A 22458-nucleotide genomic window follows, 5' to 3' on the forward strand; every position below is an offset into this window, starting at 1 on the left:
TATTGCCACCGCGGAAAGTGTCTGGGCTTATCACACTATACAAAAAATCACAGTTTTCGCTCCACTGATTGTGCGTCGAAATTAACCCAATCCTGTTTTGATCAGAAATTCACATGCGCGCGTACGAAGACAGAAGCTATTGTAGTAAATGTTTTAGCGTGTACAGCGATCGAGCAAAAGAAGATCTCAATAAGTCCAACTGTATTACAATTTTAAACGACGCTTCAAATCACGGTAACAAGAAAATATATCCATTCCTCGTGCGTTTTTTTCAACCTTATGAAGGTGTGCAAGTAAAAATTTTAGACCTCCAAGACGAACCAGGTGAAACGTCTGATATCATTGTCAATTATTTACTGCAAGTATTGACAGAAAAAGTTGTGGCATTTTGTGGCGATAATGCCAATGTCAATTTTGGGGGCGTAGAAAGGCGAGGAGTTAATAATGTGTTAGCAAAATTAAAATCATCTCTAAAAAAGCCGTTGATAGGTATTGGATGTGGAGCCCATATCATTCACAATGCTATAAAATCTGCTGCAGACGGTCTACCTTTAGATTATGAAAGCATTATTGTAAAATTACGTTCACTGTGACAAAGTAAAGATTATTAATTTTTTTTATATATTAGTTTAACGAAGTAAATAAATTTAATATATTTTATATAGGTAATACAGATATCTAAAATGTCAGATTTGGATAAAACTTTTAATGCACTTTAACTTTTGCCAGAATTTGATGGTAATGTTAAATAAATTACACAAATTTTATGGCAAAGAGCAAATCATTCAAGTTAATTATAGAGAATATATAGAAAAATAGTTATAGTTTTACGTTCCCGGTTGTCCTTCCTGCTACCTTTGAATTATTTAAATTATCCATAGTTCCTAATAAAGATAGTAAAGTCTTAATTCCACCCTATCCTTTTGTGGCAATTCACGACGAGGATTTTATGTACATGGAGGCAGAATTCCCGAAGTCTGGCCTAGGGTATCTATGTGAGGACAAGCTGAACCATCATCGATCCAAAAATGACTGCGTGTATCACCTTATTACCACGCAACGAGTCGTCGCATCTTGTCTCTTCACGCCTGTGGAACTCGGAACGGCCGCACTAGACAAATTAGACGACGCCCACTACGTCGTCAGTTTCCCCAAGCCATCAAAAATTCACCTTTCATGCTCGCAAGATTAATATGACGTCATTAAAGGAAGCTACTTAGCCACAATACCCAAAAACTGCATTCTTCAAACGGAGGCTTTCAAGATAGTCAATCGAGAGGACCATATCAAAGGACAGATAATGAAAATTGCAAACCTGCCAGATTCCAGCCAATATAATACAGATGAAGAAGTTCTGAAGTTGAATTCGATAAATTTGGATAAATTACACGCTAGTAACAGAGCTATATCAATGGAAATGCCTATCAGTACTAACAACGGATACGAGATTCTCTATATGCAGCCTTCCATAATACCGATATATGTTATATTAATAATGAGTGCAGTTGCCCTAGTGACATGGTACGTCGTACGGAGAGTGCATACATCAAAGCCTATTACTACGAGTGTTCATGGTAATCAAAAAGAAGAAATAGAACATCAATCGGCGGAGGGTGAAATTTCAGCGATATTAACAAGCCTTGCCCGCCAATAATCGCTGAACTTCAGGAGGGAGGTGTTATGTACCTAAGGTCAATGTAGGGAAGTCCGTCTGGAAGGCAAGTCCATCTAACGGCAATAACTTCCATTTTTGAACGATTATCTTTTTATGGCCCGGTCGGTAAAACAGTGTTACGAAGCTAGTTCGAACTAAGAATCATAGATGTCGCTAACATCAATACGTTGAAAGAAATCGGCAGGCCATTTTTTTTCGCGTTTTGTACTCGAAGTTATAGTGTGACGCGTCTTCAAAAAAAAAAAAAAAAGTGGAACAAATAATAACTGCGTTAAAAACAACCGACTTCAAACTTGCACTTGCAACATTTACAAATACCTACAGACAAAAATGCTCATAAAATAAAAACTACTGGGCCTATCCGAATAAAATTTTTATGGGACCAATTCGACACCATCCCGCATCGAACAAAAAAAGAATCACGTAAATCGGTTCAGAAACCTCGGAGTAATCGGTGTACATACATAAAAAAAAAAAAAATATACCGGCCGAATTGATAACCTCCTCCTTTTTTTTGAAGTCGGTTAAAAACAAAGGAGTTTTAACAGTTTCTGTGATAAGGTAAGACATTCAGTGATTCATATACATATTTCTGGTAATGAATTCATTAATATCGCTTGGATTTCGTAATTATTACTTGCAACAAATTTCTAACCTCAACATGTAATAGTTGGGAAGTCCGTCTAGCGTGCTTGAGGTAAGTCCGTCATATGCCGGTCTTGCCTCGATTGCAGTGATAGTCAACCTTTTCAGCTGCACGTATCCTTAAATATATTACGCGGGGTAGATTTTTGTACATCGAATCAGATCCACAGTTATGGCCCGATTTTGATAAATTATATTACTATACGATTATTTGTATTTGCTAGCTACTACTTAAGAGTAGTCGTCCACTGAAAACTATAATTACGTCACCTATTTATATTGAAGCTGTATTGTCTCCCTGGTTATAAGAAAATAATATTGGCAGAAGATGAGGAAGGCTCAGCGGTGGGACTAGCACCGCAAAATAAAAATAAAAAACAAACAAAAATAAATAGACTAAGATAGAAATTCATAACTTTGATTGTCATACAAATTTTGAATAGAGTTGTTAGCAAAGCTTTTTCCGGGTTGTGCATATCGCTGAATTTTGGTTTTGCGCATTGATCTTAGCACTTCAAATTTTTTTTCCTTTTCTAAGACGCCGCACATATTTGATAAAATACTCCATTTGGTGAAAAGCACCAAACCATCGAACCTGTAACTTTTTTATATAATTTTATAAAATATAATTATTTTTTTTTTTCAGATATATCACCTACGTCATGAAGTAAGATGCCTGATTTTCTAGATATCGATCGTTTTCTGCAAAGAACCGATTTTGAAACGTTAAACCAACAAAAGTGGCCTTGGTTAATAACCCACTTCATACTCGCAAAAAGTTGTTTTAATTGTAGCTACAGACCCGATAGTAGCTTGCCACGCCATTTCAATATTCAAGCATCGGATATACAAGTTTTATTAGAATTTAAATTTTTCTGGTGTCAGGGCTGTTTCAAATTTGCTATTTACGACCATTATCCCAGCGACGAGTGCCAATTTTGCAATAATGGTTAGTAACTATAAAAGAAAGACGGACAAAGCCTCCTATAGCCAACTATAAAAGAAAGAAGCTACAAGCAGCTGTAAGAGCGGTAAAAAATGGGGAGCTAAGTGGCTACAAGGCTTCAAAAGAATATAATATTCCTAGAATGACCATAATGGATCATGTAAACAATAGGAGAACAAAATCAAATTCTTTAGGAAGAAACACGGCATTACCGTTGCCTGTAGAAAAAATATTAGCTTCCTGTCTTCATCTTATGGAAAAGCATGGCTTTGGATTAACTAAAACAGAAATGCTGGAAATGGTGGCAGAATTTGTGAAGAAAAACAAAATATCTATACCATTTAAAAACGGAACACCTGGTAATTCGTGGTTTACTGCATTCAAAAAGCGACATCATTTATCTGTTAAAAAACCTCAAGCGGTGGAGTACGCGAGAAAGAAAGCCATAAACCCATTTATCGTATACCCCTATTTCAATTTACTTGACAAAACATTACATGACTTGAATCTTTTAGAAAAACCGTCCGCAATTTGGAATTTAGACGAGACAAGTTTCTCCAAAGACCCAGAAAAAACTAAAATCGTTGGACTTGAAGGACACGCGGCTACTAGAGTCATTTCATCGCCCGGAAAGGATAATACAACTGTTTTGCTTGGAATTAACGCGCTTGGAGAAAAAATGCCGCCACTGGTTATTTTTAAAGGCAAGCATATGTGGGACGAATGGACATCTCCAGAAGCTTACCCAGGCACAACTTATGCCGCGACTAAGAATGGGTGGATGGAAAGCGACGTATTCGAGACGTACTTCAAAAAAGTTTTTATCCCAAATATTGGGGATGAACGTCCAGTTCTGCTCACATACGATGGCCACGCGACCCATGTGGGGTTAAATATAATCGAAGAGGCTCGCAAAGCCAATAAAACAATATTGAAATTACCAGCGCACACCAGTCACGTTTTGCAACCGCTTGACGTGGCAGTCATGAAATCATTTAAAGACCGTTGGGATCAACTTCTTGTGAAATGGCAGCGTTTGAATGTTGGAGTCACATTGTCGAAAAAAGAGTTTGCGAGGCTAATTGGAGAAGTTTGGATACAGATCAACAGTCAAGTTTTAAAGAATGGTTTTCGTAAGACAGGAATTTATCCTTTCAATCCTCAGGCGGTTGAAGAGAAGCAGTTCGACTCGTTGAAGTTAGAACAATGGAAAAATCTCCAAAAACTTGAGTCCCAAAAGAAGCTTGAACAGATTTCAGAAAGTTCTCAAAAAGAATGTCCTAATTTTGATGACAAAGTTGAGAACTCTTCTACCAAAAGCGACCCAAAAACTCTTTTTTCATTAGCATTTAATTGCATTTCAAAAGTAGCGCACACAGCAACTTGTGAAGAGCTTGTCTCCCAGCAGCATTCAGATTCAAATAGTTCTTCTATGATTGATGCTCATGACCTAAACAAACAGGATGAAATTGAACTGGAAAATAGAAAACGTTTAAAAAATCAAGTACATGAGGCATACGAATCCAACGATAAAGACGTTTCAAATTCCAAAAGTGATGGTAAGCGGATACAAGTATTAGAGGATAAAATTGTCACTTTTGAAGAACTTCTTTTGATGAAAGTTCAACCTGGAAACAACACAAAACTTAAGCGACAAAGAATGGGACCAGGAGCAGAAGTCATTACTCATGACGATGTTTTAAGGCGTAAAATGGAAGAAAAATTAAAAAATATTAAGAAAGAACCAAAGGAAATTCAGACAAAAACACAAAAAAGTAAAGTGATAATGGAACCCGGTCCATCAGGTTCGATAAAGAAGCCTGCTAGTAAAGAACAAAAACAACAAACAATTAAGTCGAAAAAAGGGAAAGGCGTTGGTAAAAAGAGTTGTGTCGATGAAAAAGATCGAAAAAAAGCTATAAAAACTAAAAAGAAAAAGCGATATGAAGTAGCTTCAGACGACTCGACAAGTGTTTCGGATTGCATAAGTGAGTACAGTGATTCCGACATTTGCGACAGTGAACATAGTTTTGAAGAAGATGCGTCAACAACAGAAGAAATGGTAATATTGCAAAATGACAAAAGTAAATCACAAATAGTAAAAGAGATACCTGAGAAAGCCTGCAGCAAACTAGTTGAAGAAAGTAAAGAAGTTGAAGAAAATAGTAAGTTCGAAACAGAAAACTGTGAAAATAGTGGTCATTCAAATAACTTTATTTCAGAAAATGATAAACTAATACAAAAATATAGCATTAATGATATTATTGTACTCGTACGATACTTAATTCGGAAAAAATGGACATACTACGTAGGCTATGTAGAAGAACTAAAACCTGGTGACGACGAAATATATTACTCGATAACATTTTATAAGACTGTGAAAAAACCATTAAAGTTCATATTAACAAAAAAGAAGGACCATGATGATGAACCGAGCCTATCTATTGTAAAAAAAATTAGTCTTTGTCAAAATTCAGACAATCCCAAAGAATTTTTACTGTCTAACGATGATGACACTGTCTATTTTTTATAAATTCGTGATTTTAGCAAGTACTTACGACTGATGTTATTATAAGACTTTGTGGGGACTTACGACGTTCGGGTGTTATATACAACGCTTAAGAGAAACAGATCTCGTAGTGATTAAGCAATTTTTTTCATGCGATGTTAGATTAAGCCAATGTCTTAAACTTTATTTTTGATTTTGTCACTGTACACTTCTTATTTGAAAAATGCATATATGCACAAATGATAATATCATTAGATTAAGCTAATGTTTAAGTATAAAAAATGCATAAGTATAAAATAGTAAGTACAAATGATTAGATTAAGCCAATGTTCTAAAATTTATTGTTGCTATTTGTTATATATAAGAAATAAAGATTTATTTTTTACATACTATTTTATTTACCAAAAAAAATCGCAATAATTTTATTTTAAGGCAAGTCCGGCATATCTTCGGTTACAGTGGTCGAATGTTTACAACCACTGTCACTGAAGATATTGAGAGATTGAGAGATTAGACTTGCCTTAAAATAAAATAAAATAAATTATCTTTGAAATGTAAACCTTATTCTCAATCGCATAAAACACATATTACAATGCCAGTTTTGCATCACTGCTAGAAACTGTTTCTATACATATTACCTCATAAGTTATGGTTATATTGCTACTAGACGGACTTACCTCAAACTGCACGGGAAGTCCGTCTACACGCTGAGTTTTAAAAAATATCATATAAATCTAAAGATTATTGCAAATAATATTATTTTTAGACCAATATAAGTAAATAAATATATTACCCATAATTTCCGACGACACAAGTTACTTTAGAAAGCGTATCTCGATTCAAAAAGTTTAGTTAAACATAATTTTTAGAAAAGTATGCCGGACTTCCCTACATTGACCTTACATATAACACGCCTTAATTATTAGAAGATGCATGGGGCCACCCAAGAAGGACTTGCACCTGTTAGCAATTGCGACATCGCGCTCACCTGCGATTCCAGAGAGTGTTGCGGCAATCATCACCACCGCGACGCTGCAGCTGCCCCGCCGAGGACAACAAACACTCTTAGTTCCAACATCGAACGGGAGGGACGTAGATTAAGTTAGGAATAATTTATAATGTAATTTTTTTACAATAAATCCATACTAATATTATAAATGCGAAAGTAACTCTGTCTGTCTGTCTGTCTGTTACTCAATCACGCCTAAACTACTGAACCAATTTCCATGAAATTTGGTATGGAGATATTTTGATACCCGAGAAAGGACATAGGCTACATTTTATTACGAAATATGTACCACGGGCGAAGCCGGGGCGAACCTCTAGTTCGCGGGCCGGTCGATATAATTAGTGGACGCACTCCGCGCGCTCGCTTTGCATCGTCAGACATTTGCATTTTAGCGTTTGTCGTGTCATCACACGTTGTTTTTGTAGCATGGACGCGTCAAAACTAATCGCAATTGTGCAAGAGTACGAAGAAATATATAATTTAAAAAACCCTTATTATTCTAACCAGCAAAGAAGGGACAATATCTGGGAGGAAATTGGGAACAGATTAAATCAAAACGGTAAGTGAATTTTTATTACATTACTTAAACAACTCGCTTTCCAGCCCGAATTCTCCTCAATTGCTAATCTACCGACCCCGCTTCTGAGTTAAAATAACTTTTGAAGCTATCCCTGACTGATGTTTCCAAAAAGAAGAAGACAAGTGACGACGATAATTTGGTGCAGGTATTAAGGGAAAGTATTGTAATGAGAGAAGAGCGTGAAAGACAGCAAGAGTCTGATTCAGATAGACTGTTTATACTTTCACTTCTAGATGATTTTAAAAACATCCCGAGACATCGTAAGCTTTCTACAAAAATGGAGTTAATTGAAGTTATAAAAAGAGCTCAAATGCAAACTAACGATTCCGAATTTAGTCCGTTTCGCCAACGTAATGTTGATTTTGAACCATCGGCCGCCAGATCATATAGACCACAAACATCGTTCAGTGGCGCCAAGGTCAAGGATACTTGACTGAATATGGACTGGAAACCACAAGCAGTGGGCAGTATCGCTATGTATACTCGACACACTCGAATAGACCAGAAGCCTCGACCACTGAAGGCCGCTGTGGGTATTCTACGGCTGTTCCAGACAGGCAAGATAATACTGTTTATACTGATGCGTTATCACCAACTGACACAAATGCAACAGATGTGTCTCAGGGTTCTGAATTACTAGAATTATTTACTACACAGGACAACTTGAACTTAATTCATTACCATACATGTAAGAAATAAATACCTAATAAATGTAAAGAGACTGATTAACAATATCTTTCATTTTCGTCCTCACCTCAAAGTTATCACAAGTTTTTCTTCAGGTTTACATACATACAAGCTCGCATAGGAGTATCAATGGCATTGATTGAATTTCGTTTTTTTTTTTTTGAAAAATTAATCCGCTTGATGCGATCCGTCCGCTGCGTGCGATGCGGGCCTGTGGTCGCTTACCTTTAATGTATGAAAATAAATTCACAACTAATGTTTTGGAATACTCATGCCTCTAGCTTGTATGTACTGCCGCAAATCAAGTGAATATTATAACTTAAGTTTTGTTTACTGCGCTGTCGCTTCAACGTGTTAACAATATTGAAACTAACAAAGTAACAAATACTAGTTATGAGTTTTCTACGATCACCGACTAATTCCGAAATACGCTGCAGTTCACAGCCGGACTTATCTATAATTACTGTGGAACCATCAATATCCACAATAACAACTCGTAGGAGAAAACAACCAGATTTATGTAGTTGTAACCAAGAAATAAGCGAAATGCGTAATGAACTATCTCGAATGACTACGTTGCTCGAGAAATTCGTTACATCTGAACAGCAAAATATGGATACGGTGCGCGAAAACATTTTAGAAATTGGTTTAGAAATAAAATGCATAAAAGAATCGACTTCTACTCTTATGAAGGCACATGATGCTGAAAACTTCACTTACTATGCGTGCCAACTAAGAATAGGACCGCGCTTGCTGCCAACTTCACACGAAAACTGCCAAATTAGTACTGCCAGCAAAAAATGTGCGAAAAAGAATTTTTAATGTTCATGATTATATTTAATTATTGTATAATCGTTATATTCATTAAATACTATTTATTGAATTTCACTGATGGATCATGGATAAATTAATTATACAGGTATGGAAACAGTATTCATAAAAAGTTAACATTTTCATAGTTAATGCTACTGGTCACCCTAATATGTCGACATTTTGCTACGCAACTGAGAAGCTACCAGTGTGACGTTAGCTACGCTTTCGTGTATACGCGCGTGTCTTATATCTGTTTCCTTCTGGACTTCATTGTTATTGTTGTTTTTTTTTGTTATCATCGTTGACTTTGTTATTCATATTTGTTAAGTTTGTGCGTTTGAGTGGACTTTCAACTCAAAATGAGTTCGAAGAGAGGTGCGGTGCTCCATCGTAGAGCACGAGAAATCGTTTTTAATGTGCACAAGTACTTTGAAAATGAAAAAAACCGTCATCTATTTGGATGAGACGTGGATCCACTCGCATTACACTCTTGCCAAGTGTTGGCAGTCTAGTGAGACCACTGGGGTCCTTAAAAATACGAGTGCTGGACCGCGTTGGATCATTGCCCATGCCGGAGGTGAAACGAGATTTGTGGACGGAGCTTTCCTTATGTTCAAAGCGAAAACAAAAACGGGCGATTATCACGACCAGATGAACGGTGATAATTTTATGAAATGGCTAACCCAGCAGCTGTTACCAAACATGCCCAAAAACAGCCTAGTCGTAATTGACAACGCTCCTTACCACAGCTTCGAAGAAAATAAGCCACCGACTATGAACGCAAGGAAAGCAGAGTTACAGGCGTGGTTGTCCGAACAAAATATTCAGTTTGAAAATGATTTCACAAAGGCCGAGTTATACGAACTAATAAAAAACATAAGCCTCCCAAGAATTATGTAGTCGACAACATGTTTACCTGCCACGGCCATGAAGTTTTGCGTTTGCCACCATATAATTGTGATTTGTGATCTCAATCCCATAGAATACATATGGCATTTAATAAAAAGGCGTGTAGCAGACAAAAATGTAAGCCAGTTAGCCAGCGAGATTGAGGCTCTGACAAGAGAGGCTGTAGCTTCAATCACAGTAGATGACTGGAGACGGGAGGTAAATCATGTAAAAAGAATTGAAGCAAATAATGCTGACAGCGGCTCGAAGACGATGACTTCAGTTTCATTATAAATACAGGTAACTATAATTTTAGATACTTCTGAAAAAATAAAAAGTGAATATATATATATATATAATAGTGAGTTATATATAATAGTGAGTTTGAGTTTAAATTAATCATGTTTTCTCTTATTACAGGCGGAGATAGCAGTGACTGCGACAGCGAAGATTCAGAATACGACGACGATGACGCTGTGTTAAGTGGTGTAGAGGAAATATTATCCGATTGATAAAAACTGAAATAATATATATGTTTTTTATATACGTGCTTTTATTTTAAAATCCTACTCATTCATAATAAAATTGGCGTGAAATGTATTAGAAATACCAACAAAGCGCACATTAAATATTTAAACTGAATATAATTTCTTTATTGATTTTTTTGCACACCATACGCTTTGGTAATGAAGTTAGCGCGTATTACTAAAAATGGTGAAAAAGACTTAATCATTAAATTTATAAAAGGAGTCCCTACAATAATCCATATTCCAAAAAAAGTCCAATCTCAATCAATAAACCTAATTATTAACAATAAAAAGTCTATAAACGATAGTGTCACATACCAAATAGAAAATGACTATGGCTGTCTACAATTAAATAAATCACGTATTAACTTCTTTTACACGAATATCGGCAGTATACGAAAAAAAGGCAAATTTGACGAATTGAAGTCTATAATTGGAAGCATGTCACGTACTATTCATATTATGCTCCTAACAGAAACATGGCTTAAATCAGAAGAGGAAGCGGTTAAAATGCAAATTCCTAACTACACACATTACTATTGAGGTCTTTTGAGGTCTGTTAGAAAAAGAAACAAATTGCAAAAACAATGCAAAGCTAAACCTAATGACACAGAATTTAAAGATTATTTTCAAAGATATCGTAACACATGTAATTATTTAATAAAAACAGCTAAGAAACAGTATTATTATCAAAACTAATTTAGACAGAATGCAGGAAATATTAAAAATACTTGGAATATAATAAAGGATGTATGCAACATTAATAAAACCACGCCAATACCTGATAAGTTCTTAAAAACAAAAACATCTACTACTGACTCGCTTAACGAAGTGAACAGATATTTTACTTCTATAAGTAGGTAGCGATTTAGCAAATAATACACTTAATATGTTGGGATGCACTGAGGGTTGTTTGGCTAAAAAAGCTTCCTCTGTAGACGTCCCCCCTAATTCATTCCTACTTTTACCAACAAACTGCAATGAGGTTCAAAGTGTAATAAATAGTTTAAAATCTTCCTGTGCTAGGACAATATATCTACCAATTTGCTAAAAGTAATCATTAAACCTATTACATATTTAATTAATCTTAGTTTTGAAAGTGCCGTTTTTCCAGACTCTTTTAAAAAAGCCATAGTATCTCCTATTTTTTAATCTGGTGACAAAAGTTTAGCCTGTAATTATAGACCAATTTCGCTTGTATCAACATTTTCTAAAATAATTGAAAAAATTGTAAACAATAGATTGATAAAATACTTAACTAGATTTAAGATGCTCAGTTCACTGCAATTTGGGTTCAGGATCGGTAAGTCTACAGAGGATGCTGTCTACAGCTTAACATAAAAAATACGATCTTACCTGGACAACAATGAAAAGTGCATGGGTGTATTTCTGGACCTTCAAAAGGCATTTGACACTGAATCTATTCCTATACTTTTAACACGCATGCAAAATATGGGAGTAAGGGGAATGCCTCTTGAATGGTTCAGATCTTATCTGACAGGCAGAACACAGAGGGTAAGGGTAAATGGCCACTTTAGCAACAACGCTTCATGTTTGTACGGAATACCGCAGGGTAGCAGCACCCTCGGTCCATCGCTGTTTATTGTCTACGACCTACGTGAACGAACTATGTAATCTTCGTTTAAATAATACCGACATAACCATGACCAACCATCGCGGACGATACTGTTCTTTTATTTCATGGTTCTTCTTGGAGTAAAGTACGTCAAACTGCTGAAATAGAAATGAGTAAGGTAACAGCCTGTTTAGAAGAATAAAGGCAATTGTGCACTGGTTTCGTACGTCCCTAAAAAAATAAAAACGGTTTACTTTTGTCTAGTATGCACGATGATGAAAAGATCAACGAAGTGACTGGTAAACCTGAAATTATCATGGATTATAATTCAACAATAGGAGCCGTCGATACTGTTGACAAAATGTGCGCGTCGTACAATGTCGCCAGAGGTACCAACAGATGGTCTATGGTGGTTTTTATAGCCTGATGAATGTGACAGGAATCAATTCATACATTATTTATGCTCAAAATAACCCAAACAAAAAAATTGAAAGAAGAGTTTTTCTAGAAAAACTGTCCTATGAACTCATTGATGCACACTTGAGAAGACGCGCGACAGCTACTTGTTTGCCAAATATGATAAGACAGAGATGTGCTGAAATCTGCAAGCTCGATGGTCCAGAATCATCATATACTGCTAACAACCTAGGACCAGGGCGTTGTGGCTTTTGTAGCTCAAAAAAAAACCGAAAAACCCGTTACAACTGCGTTATATGCAAAAAATATTTTTGTTTGGAGCACGCGATTATGGTTTGCTCTGACTGCTATCCTAATCAAACCCAAGATGATTAGACTTACTTTTCTTATACCTAGTATAGTTATTTAGAAGATATTATTATATTTTTATGTTTTGATTTCAGAAGAATTTAATTTTGGTTCACTTTTTGTGGTATGTAAGAATAACTGATTTTTTTCAAAGGCTGTTTCGGAACACCTTAAAACAATAATAAATACAAATTATTTAATCACAATTAATTTTGTTTCATTAAACACATTCCCAACTTTAAATAGAACAAACACTTTTAAAAAATTTTCCCCAAAAGATAAAAACTACAGCATTTATCTAGTATCGGTCCGTGAGACCGTGCGCGAGTATAGGTGTTACACTATTTGGCGCGAGTACAGTAAGGTTAATAATAAATAATAATAAACTCTTTATTAGCAGCTACGCAATATTAAAATTAACAATTTATGTACTTACAATCTACTTTATCTAACAACCTATATGCTAAAAGGATTGCCGCTCAGCATTTTACAATGAAAAGCATAGGCCTTCATTGCAGAGCTGATTTTCAGCGACACCTAATTATAAAAATACAATGAATACGTGCTGCGGTATCCTACTCGCCGAGTACCTGATATTGGCGTATTTGACAGAGTTTATCGAAGACTACGAGAAACTGGTTCTGTTAGTTCAGAGATATAAATGCTTTTTTTTAGATGCCACGTAGAAGAACTAGGACAACCACAAAAGCTTCTTGGACAGTGGATTCATTAGAAAATGCGGTATCTGTTCTCAAAAGAGGAGGAATTTCGGTGTACAAAGTATCGCAACAAACTGGTTTGCATCTGGATTTTTGCATCGTCATCTAGATTTGAGTATTAGAAAGCCTAAAGCCATCAGTATCAACCGAATCCTTGGATTTTATAAGACTGAGATTACGCTTTTTCTCAATAACTTGGAGAAATTATTGGAGCTACATACCTTCGTGCCTCAAATGATGATCCAAAAAATATTTTCTAATTGTTATTTACTCGTAAAACAAGAAGAGATTATGGATTGAGTATGTATTCTAAGTTCCTAAAATAAGTGTTCAAATTAATAATTAGTTAGGTAAGCTAGTAAGTATAGTATAGCATATGGATGCACAATTTAAGTTTGAGACTGATTTACACAAAGTCATTAGAAGGTAAAAATAAAAATGTTGATTCTATAAATTTAACTTTTATTAAAAGCCTCTCAATTAATTAAAAACTCAACCGGGCATTTCTTACTATTCTGGTTAAGGGAAACCATCATTGATACTTATAATTTGTAAGAAAACGCAGTATCGTATGGAACACTAGCACTGACAGTAATAGCAAGCATCTTTTTCTTCGTGTGGTGGCGAAGGAGTCGAGCGAATCAACAGCAGAGCTTCCCAGCGGCCCAACAGCAGAACGTCCCAACAAACTATTCAGTCACGGACAATAGCCCAAGAGTGTGTCGGTTCTAGTGTGTGCGTGCCTCAAAAAAGTATAACAACTAGTGTTCGTGCGTCTCCCTTACCCGAACGGGGAGAGTGTATAAGCGAAGGAGCATGTGATCAACACAGACTCAGACGATGGGCAAGTGCGTGTTTTAAAAGAAGCGATAGGTCGACATCGCCAATAACTAATAAACGCTCTGTTATAATTAATGGCTCGGTGGTGGAATTATACGCAAATTTAAGCATTACAAACATTTCAAGACTTTTAGAAGAATTTAGTATTATCTTTTGTGGGCCTCGGGAGCATGTTCGTGTATCGAACAAACATATTATTTTAACCATTTATAACTTATAGTTACATGTTATAATAAAATTGAGCAATTACGTTATTGAGGTCAAGCTGCATCGGCAGTAATAACGTGCGACAGCCGAGCCGGCCGAAAAGCGCAGTTCATTCATAGCAGCGCCCGATTGCTCTATCTATCCGCTTATTCGGCGTAAATCATATATAATTATTAGCAGCAATTAAAGTGTTCCCAGTTGTCCTTTATCATGTCATTATTAGCAGCATTTAGCGCGACCTACATGCAGTCCACTATTGAAGTAATACGCTATGTCCTCATACGAGTACGCAGTCCTCATTTACTCGCACGAGGACAAGTCGTTACGATTTTTTATTTTTATTTTTTGTTTACTGAAGGACGAAGGACATTTATAAGAAATGGGGATTTAAGATATTTGTACGTGCCGGGGTTTCTGATCTTGTATATAACTTTATGCCGTATGCCGGGGAAGATACTTTCCGTGACCGCACCTTTACGGACTATGAAAATAGTTTGGGTCTTGGAGCCAAAGTTGTCATAGGACTTATATCATAGAAGACAAGCCTGCAAGTGTCTACTTCGACAATTTTTTTACTTCCTTGGAATTAATTCACCATTTACGAGAAGAGTATGGACTATTAAGCTTGGGAACCATAAAATATAACCGGTTGAGAGGCTGTGGAAAAAAAATGATGTCTGATAAGGAACTTACAAAAAAAGGCAGAGGTGCAAGTCAACACGAACTAACGCACGCACGCACACAAGCACGCACGCGCACGCGCTTGCACTCACGCACGCACGCACGCACGCACGCGCACACACACACCTACTGGGGCGGAATTCACCACGCGCGGATTGGTGGTTCAGTGGCTTTATGACAAATTAATTTTTAAATTAAAAAACAAATCTCTTAATGGTCCTCACAGGTGGTAGTATAAAGCACTATGTAGCTCTCGGAAGCACTCGATTTCTACCTCGGGAGTTTTGTCGCCCTTGGCTGCGCTTTCGGGACACAAACTGCACCCTAGGTAGTAATCAGTCACTTTTTTCCCTCGGTGAACAATGTACTATATTAATAATGTTTTTTTATGATTATTTTGCAGAAAAGCTATCCAAAATGGTGAGAAATTATGTTCGGAAAACAACAAAAGGTTCGTATTGTAAAGAAAAATTCAGGGAAGCTGTGCTGGCTATACAAAACGGCGAATTGAGTGGGTATGCAGCAGTGAAACTTTACGGTATCCCACGAATGACTTTGATGGACCATGTAAAAGATAAAAGAACTAAATCAAATACCATGGGACGAAACTGCATTAGCTTCAGGCTTAGCACGCACTGCGGTTAAAATTACGCGTTTTATCGTAGGTCTGAAACCGCAAAAAAATGTAACACATAGTTTTCTATACAAGCGCACGCATTAGTGACGTTTTTCAGTGACTGATTTTAAAAACGTAACTTGCTACATTTTGATCGCGGTTTGCAAACGCGCGTTTTTTTTGTGTCCTATAGTTAAAGTATGGAAGCGCACGCACAGCGTTTAACCGCATTCGGTTTTATATTCAGTCTCGACTGGGCGAGCGCAGAGGATAGACGTTATTTGCAGTGCTAACGAACGTTAAGAAATTTTTTCATGTCGTCCGACTCGGATACAGCGTCTATAGACTACGATAATTTGTCTAAAAATATTATTATTGAAGTGGAAAAAAGGCCAGCATTATATGACAAATCGTTAAAGCAATACAAAGACAGAAATATTAAGGCCCGGCTTTGGCAGGAGGTATATCAAAATGTGTGCAGAGAATGGACAAACTTATCGGAGGCAGACAAGAAAAACAAAGGTATGTGCTGCTTTTAATTTTAATATTTAAAGTTAATTAATTACAATCTTAATATCTTAATCTTAATCTTAATACTATTATAAAGGCGAAAGTTTGTAAGTATGGATGTATGGATGTATGGATGTTTGTTACTCTTTCACGTAAAAACTACTGAACCGATTACAATGAAATTTAGCACACATATAGAGGGTAACTTGGATTAACACATAGGATAAGTTTTATCCCGGAAATCCCACGGGAACGGGAACTATGCGGGTTTTCCTTTGAAAACGCGGGCGAAGCCGCGGGCGGAAATCTAGTTAGTTATATAGCGTCGTACTGCCAATTTAAAGCACCAGCTCGAGATGTAAAGTAGTCCGCAAATAAATTTCGTACTTGCATCACGTCATTACTAGGACGAAGTCTAATTGGATGTAAATTTCGTAGTTCCGAGTGTTCCCATTGGCACGAATTTTCTAGTAATTCCTTGCCATCGTATTTTCGAACGAAATTGTGCAATATGCAGCAAGCTTTAACTATGTAATCGCATAGTACAAGTTGTGTATCTAATGGTCTGTGTAAAATTCGCCATTTATTTGCCATTATGCCAAATGTACATTCGACTGTTCTTCTGGCATACGAAAGTCGGTAGTTATAAATCTTTTCTTTGATAGATAAGTTTCTGCTTGGGTATGGTCTCATCAAATGTTTTAAAAGCGGAAAAGCTTCATCCCCAACAAATACAAATGGCATTTCAGACCCTTCATTATAATTTGGTATTACTGAGCATTCTGGTAAATCCAGTTGGTTTGCTAAAAGTCTTCTACCAAAATTTGAACTTCGGAATACGCTGGCGTCACTATTAGATCCGTATGCACCCACGTCAATAGCTACAAAGCTATAGTTAGCATCAGCAATCGCAAGCAGAATAATAGAATAAAACTTCTTATAATTAAATGATTCTGACCCGGTATTATCGGGTCTTTCGATTCTTATGTGCTTGCCATCAAGTGCGCCGACACAATTTGGGAAGTGTGTTTGTTCAAAAAATCCTTTTGCTATGTTTAACCAGTCTTCTTTTGTCATTTCTTTTAAGTAAATAGGCTGCAAACATAACCATAACTGCTTGCATGTATGATAAATAATTTCACTAATAGTAGTAGCGCCAATCAAGTATTCAAAATATAACGATTTTATGCTATTTCCTGAAGCAAGGTACCTGCAAACAAGATATTGATTTATTTTTTTGTTTTAGGAAGCTCCATACAAAAAAAATGGAAAAACATGAAAGATTGTTTCGCTAAGGAATTGGCAGCACATCAAGGCAAATCTGGACAGGCTGCTCCTCCAAAGAAAAGGAAATATGTTCATTTTGACTCAATGCTTTTTCTAATTCCTTCTATGCAGAAACGAGAAACAAGCAGTAATATAATGTCGTCTGTTTCTCCTCAAGATATAAATGTATCGTCACCGGCATCTACTCAGGATAGAACATTGCCTGCTACAGCTCAAAATTCGCAACCTCAAATAGCACTGCGAAAGAAGAACTGTTCTGGAAGCAACAATTCAATAGACTATGAGAAGCAATTACTGGACATATTAAAAGAAAAACAAGTACACGAGAACGAGGACGACGAAGAAAAAAACTTTGCGCTAATGTTAGTTCCTATGTTACGTAAATTAAATGAAGATCAAAAGCATTATGCTAAGATTGAAATCCTTAATGTCTTAAAAAAGGCACGTTCTCATTCATCTCCGCAACCATCGCAACACGTTTTTAATCAACCATCTCAATTTAGAAAACAAAGAATATGCAGTTCACCATTGTATCATCAAACATATACCCAGCCACAAAACACCAATCAGTATTCTCCACAATCCTCATGTATAGATACAATATATTCCATCCCATCACCATCAGAAACTCTTCCTCCAACAAGTCCAGCTCCATAGCCATCAACTACAATTCTACAAGTACCGTCTATACCAATGCCACAAAATCAGGTACAAATTATTAGCCAAAAAATTTTAAGACCAGCCAGTGCGACTGCTAATTATTTTTCGAAATTTGGAAATCAGGTAGCAGAAGACCAAGACTTTTCCGAATTTGGGAATGAGGAAACAGAAGGCCATGACTTCTCACAATTTGGAAATTAGGTAACAGAAGAGCAATACTACCTACACCAAAGAGTAAATTAAAAATTTTTAGTTATAACTTTTTATTGCACTTCTTACTTTTTAATTTTGCCTATTCAATGGTTTGTAATAAAGATTTTCATAATAATTAAAAATTGTTTTCTTACCTCAACGTAACTGAAAGTCGCTCTTCAGGTGATATTGCCTTACGAAATGTAGTGTCTTGATGTTGTAAATACGGGCCCACGGCTTGTAATAATTTATCAAAGGTACTAATAGACATTCTGTAGTAATTAAAAAATTTATCGGGATGCTCTCGCACATCGTTGTACATTTTGCAAAAGTATCCTTTTAAATGTCTTTGATCTGTTAGCGGATGTACCCAGTACCTATGTCGGCGGCGTTGTTTACGACTTTTGCTTCTTATTTTCAAAATCAAAGCCACAACACATGCTACTCGCCAGAAATCCATGATGGTACTGACATAAAATTAAGCAAAACGCGAGCCGCAATGCGTGTTTGTATGCGGTTTTGCGTTTTCAGCTATTCCTGTGCTGCTCGCGTTTAACCGCAGTGCGTGCTAAGCCTCAGAAGTAGAAGAAAAGCTGGCTTCGTGTTTACATTTAATGGAGAAAAATGGATTTGGCTTAACCAAAAAAGAGGTTTTAGAGATGGTGGGTGAATACGTTAGTATTAATGAGTTATCGACACCTTTTAAAAACAATACTCCCGGAGAAGCTTGGTTTCAAGGTTTTAAAACCAGGCACAATTTATCAGTCAAAAAGGCACAGGCTGTGGAATATACAAGAAAGATAGCCATCGATCCTTTTATCGTGTATCGATTTTTTTGATTTACTCGAAAATACGATAAACTAATTAAATTTGAGGGATAAACCATCAGCTTTTGCAAGGATCCATCGAAGACAAAAGTAGTTGGTGTTAAAGGTCATGCTGCCACCAAGGTGATTTCATCACCAGGAAGGGACAATACTACAGTGCTACTGTGCGCTAACGCTCTTGGCGAAAAAGCACCACCCTTAATCGTTTTTAAGGGGAAATAAGTCTGGGATGAATGGACAACAGATAAAGGGTTCGAAGGGATGAGATACGCCGCTAATGCTAATGGATGGATGGAATCCACTGTGTTCGACAATTATTTTAAAAAACAGTTCTTAAAGGCAGTCGAAGGGAAACGTCCTATATTGCTTATTTATGATGGACATTCATCCCATGTTTCATTAAATCTTATAGAAGAAGCTCGGAAAGAAAACGTTACTATACTTAAACTACCACCGCATTCCAGCCACGTGTTGCAACCTTAAGACGTAGCAGTGATGAAATCATACAAGGATAAGTGGGATCCCCTTCTAGTCAAGTGGCAGCGTTTAAATATAGGCGTAACATTGCCCAAAAAGGAGTTTTCTCGGCTCATCGGTGAGATTTGGACGAGCATTGACCCCAATGTTATACGCAATGGGTTCCAAAAAACGGGAATTTTTCCGCCATGTCGGGAAGAAATCCCGACTCGTGAAGAAAAGATTTTATTGTCAGATGTCTAAGAATGGATGACAAGACTCTACGCCCTGATCGTCGTCAGCAAGATTTATTCATGTTCGGAAAGTTTGGGATCTGTTTTAATATCTCAAAGTAAAATGTACTATTCGCCAGGAAGTATTGTCACTATTGATGAAATATTACATGGCTTCCGGGGTAGATGGCCATTTCAAATTTACATTCCAAACAAACCAAGCAAATATGGTATAAAGATTCCAATGATGTGCGATAGTGGAACTAATTATATGATAAATGCTTTGCCTTACATTGGAAAAGCTACAAATACAACGGTTTATATTACTTGAAGGGGCTATCACGGCCAATTCATGGCTCTAACCGCAACATAACATGCGACAATTGGTTCACGTCGATCCCTGTTTCAAAGTGCTTACTACTGAAAATTTATTGGTAAAACAAGCTAATAACGATGCCGATGCAATCAAAATTAAAAAAAAAAAAAACAATAGGCCAATTCAATTTACCAAATTTAACTACTATTGTAGGTAAAGATGTAGATTTACTCGTATTACTGACACTCAATCTCCAATCAGTTATACAGGGTGTCCCACTATTGGTATACTAAGCGCGAAGGGACTTGTATCTTTGCATACACTGATCACGTAAAAAAATACTTAAACAACAAAATTACTTTTGATTAATTGAGTTTTAAGAATTCATCTGTTTGAAAAAAAAATGTGTCTGGAATTTTTAAGTATTTTTTACGTACTGCAAATGCAAAACTATAACCTCCTCTGAGCTTAGTATACCAACAGTGAGACACCCTGTATATTTATTTGAAAAGTTTTTTTTTTTTCACTAAATCTTTTGCCAGTGACAGAACATGGCCGACGAGTTTGTTCAAAATATATCAAATCGAGTTTCTTCTATCAATGTTCTTCAAGCATTGAGGATGGTGGAAGCTTGGCGAAACGTAACACCCCTTGCAGTAAAAAAACTGCTTTAGAACCTGTGGTTTTTCTTCAGAACGTCAAGAAATCATTGAAGAGGAAGATAATAATGTGCCTGAAGAATGGAGTAAGCACATGGCTGGGTCAAACATTACTTTTGAAGACTTCGTTACTTGCGATGATGATGTAGTTACAGCAGGGACGTTGACAGAGGAAGAAATATTGTCAATCAGTAAACAATTGCATTGAAAGTGATAAAGACGATGATTTTAACGACGAGCCACAAACTTCATCTACAAGTGTATCAATCAACGAAGCAAATCGAGTCGATTGATACATTAATAAAGCAACTGAATGAATCAGATCAAGAGAAGCAGTTGAACGATATTGAGATTACGAACGTACCGGAGGTTAGTGGCGAGAACTTGCTACATGTCGCTATTACGTTGGCGCAGAAGATCGGATTAACTCTCGATGAACGTGATATAGCGAATGTATATAGGCGTGGGATTCCACGATTTTATGTTAATGAACATCTCACGTACAATAATCGTAATTTATTTTATTCAGCTCGAGAAAAACTGGGCCGGTCCAATAACTGGCGCTTTATCTGGACCCGAGGAGGTCGTATTTTTACCAGGCGAGATAATAAATCAAAATGTGTATATCTAAAGTTTGCCAAAAAAAGGTCTTGTTGTAAAACCGATTATCAGCAACGAGCTTAATTCAAGGTGTCAAGTTGATCTTATAGAAATGCAATCTCAAAGTGATGGTGAATTTAAATTTATAATAAATTTAAATTCACTCAATAAAATAGAGAGTCTAAACACTGATTCGCAAAATAAAATTCTAGACAGCCTGACTAGAAAACCTGATAACGAGAACAAAAACCAAGGAAATCAGATCAGATCCGTCAAATATAACGCAGTGTTTAAGTGACCAAGAAGTAGTAATTGCTCTCGATAAAAAGAAACAAAACATTGTAAATATCAGAAAGTTAGTTGGACAATCTCTGCAAAAGCAAGCAGATAAAATGCTAGCCCTATCTTCGCTAAAATATCCTGCTGCTAATAGAGGTGATAATGTAGTGGTAGAGATTCCAGATGTAGACCGCGCCAAAGCCGATGATGGAAACATTATGGCTGTTATAATTTCTCAGGAAACAGGAGGAATGTACAAGTTGGGCACGAAGCATGGGATTCTAAATCAACTTTACACAAGTTATATAGTGAGAATTAATATTTACGTGCCTCCTGCTACCCGGGTTCTCGTACTAACTGCGATACATCATCAGATGATGAAGAGGAGGCTGAAGACCGGCGGCTTATTACCGAAAATGCGGCATAGGATTTAGTACTGTTATTGCAATCTCAGACTTCATCCGAATCGTTACAAGCATCTGAAGGGGCCACATCAGCTGCAGAAATATCTTCCAGTGCTTGGTGCACGTCTGGTGAGCTAAAACACATTGAATTTAATAAACAGAATGAATTTATTGGCAGCCCTGGGAGCACTCCGATATCATTTTTCAACTTTTTTTTTGAAGATGATTTTCTTACAATGATTTGCGAAAAAACTAATGCCCAAGCTGTGAAGTTATTTTGCCAAAGCACGGTAACGGAAAATTCAAGAATAACTTCTTGGAAAGAGTTGACTGTTCGGGAGCTAAGAGTTTT

At 36.6% G+C, this 22458-nt stretch overlaps 2 protein-coding genes across 3 annotated transcripts in view; one reads left to right on the top strand and one right to left on the bottom strand.

Moving 5' to 3' along the window:
- Positions 1 to 22458, bottom strand: part of LOC123700755 (MYG1 exonuclease) — a 95478-nt gene that overhangs the window by 47110 nt on the left and 25910 nt on the right. Inside the window, exon 5 of one of the 2 annotated variants that reach the window (XM_045648074.1) lies at positions 17302 to 17403. The exons of the other annotated variant lie outside the window; for it this stretch is intronic. The gene's annotated coding sequence lies outside the window, so the exon portion shown is untranslated. Of the gene's footprint in view, positions 1 to 17301; positions 17404 to 22458 lie in introns of those variants that run through there. 2 annotated transcript variants of the gene reach the window in all.
- On the top strand, positions 15704 to 18137 carry LOC123701021 (transcription factor Adf-1-like). The gene is made up of 2 exons (XM_045648427.1): positions 15704 to 16205; positions 17440 to 18137. Exons 1-2 carry the CDS (start codon positions 15998 to 16000, stop codon positions 18135 to 18137), a joined length of 906 nt encoding a protein of 301 aa, XP_045504383.1. The 5' UTR covers positions 15704 to 15997.

Source organism: Colias croceus, chromosome 20 (assembly GCF_905220415.1).
Source record: "Colias croceus chromosome 20, ilColCroc2.1".
Taxonomy (NCBI): Eukaryota; Metazoa; Arthropoda; class Insecta; order Lepidoptera; family Pieridae; genus Colias; species Colias croceus.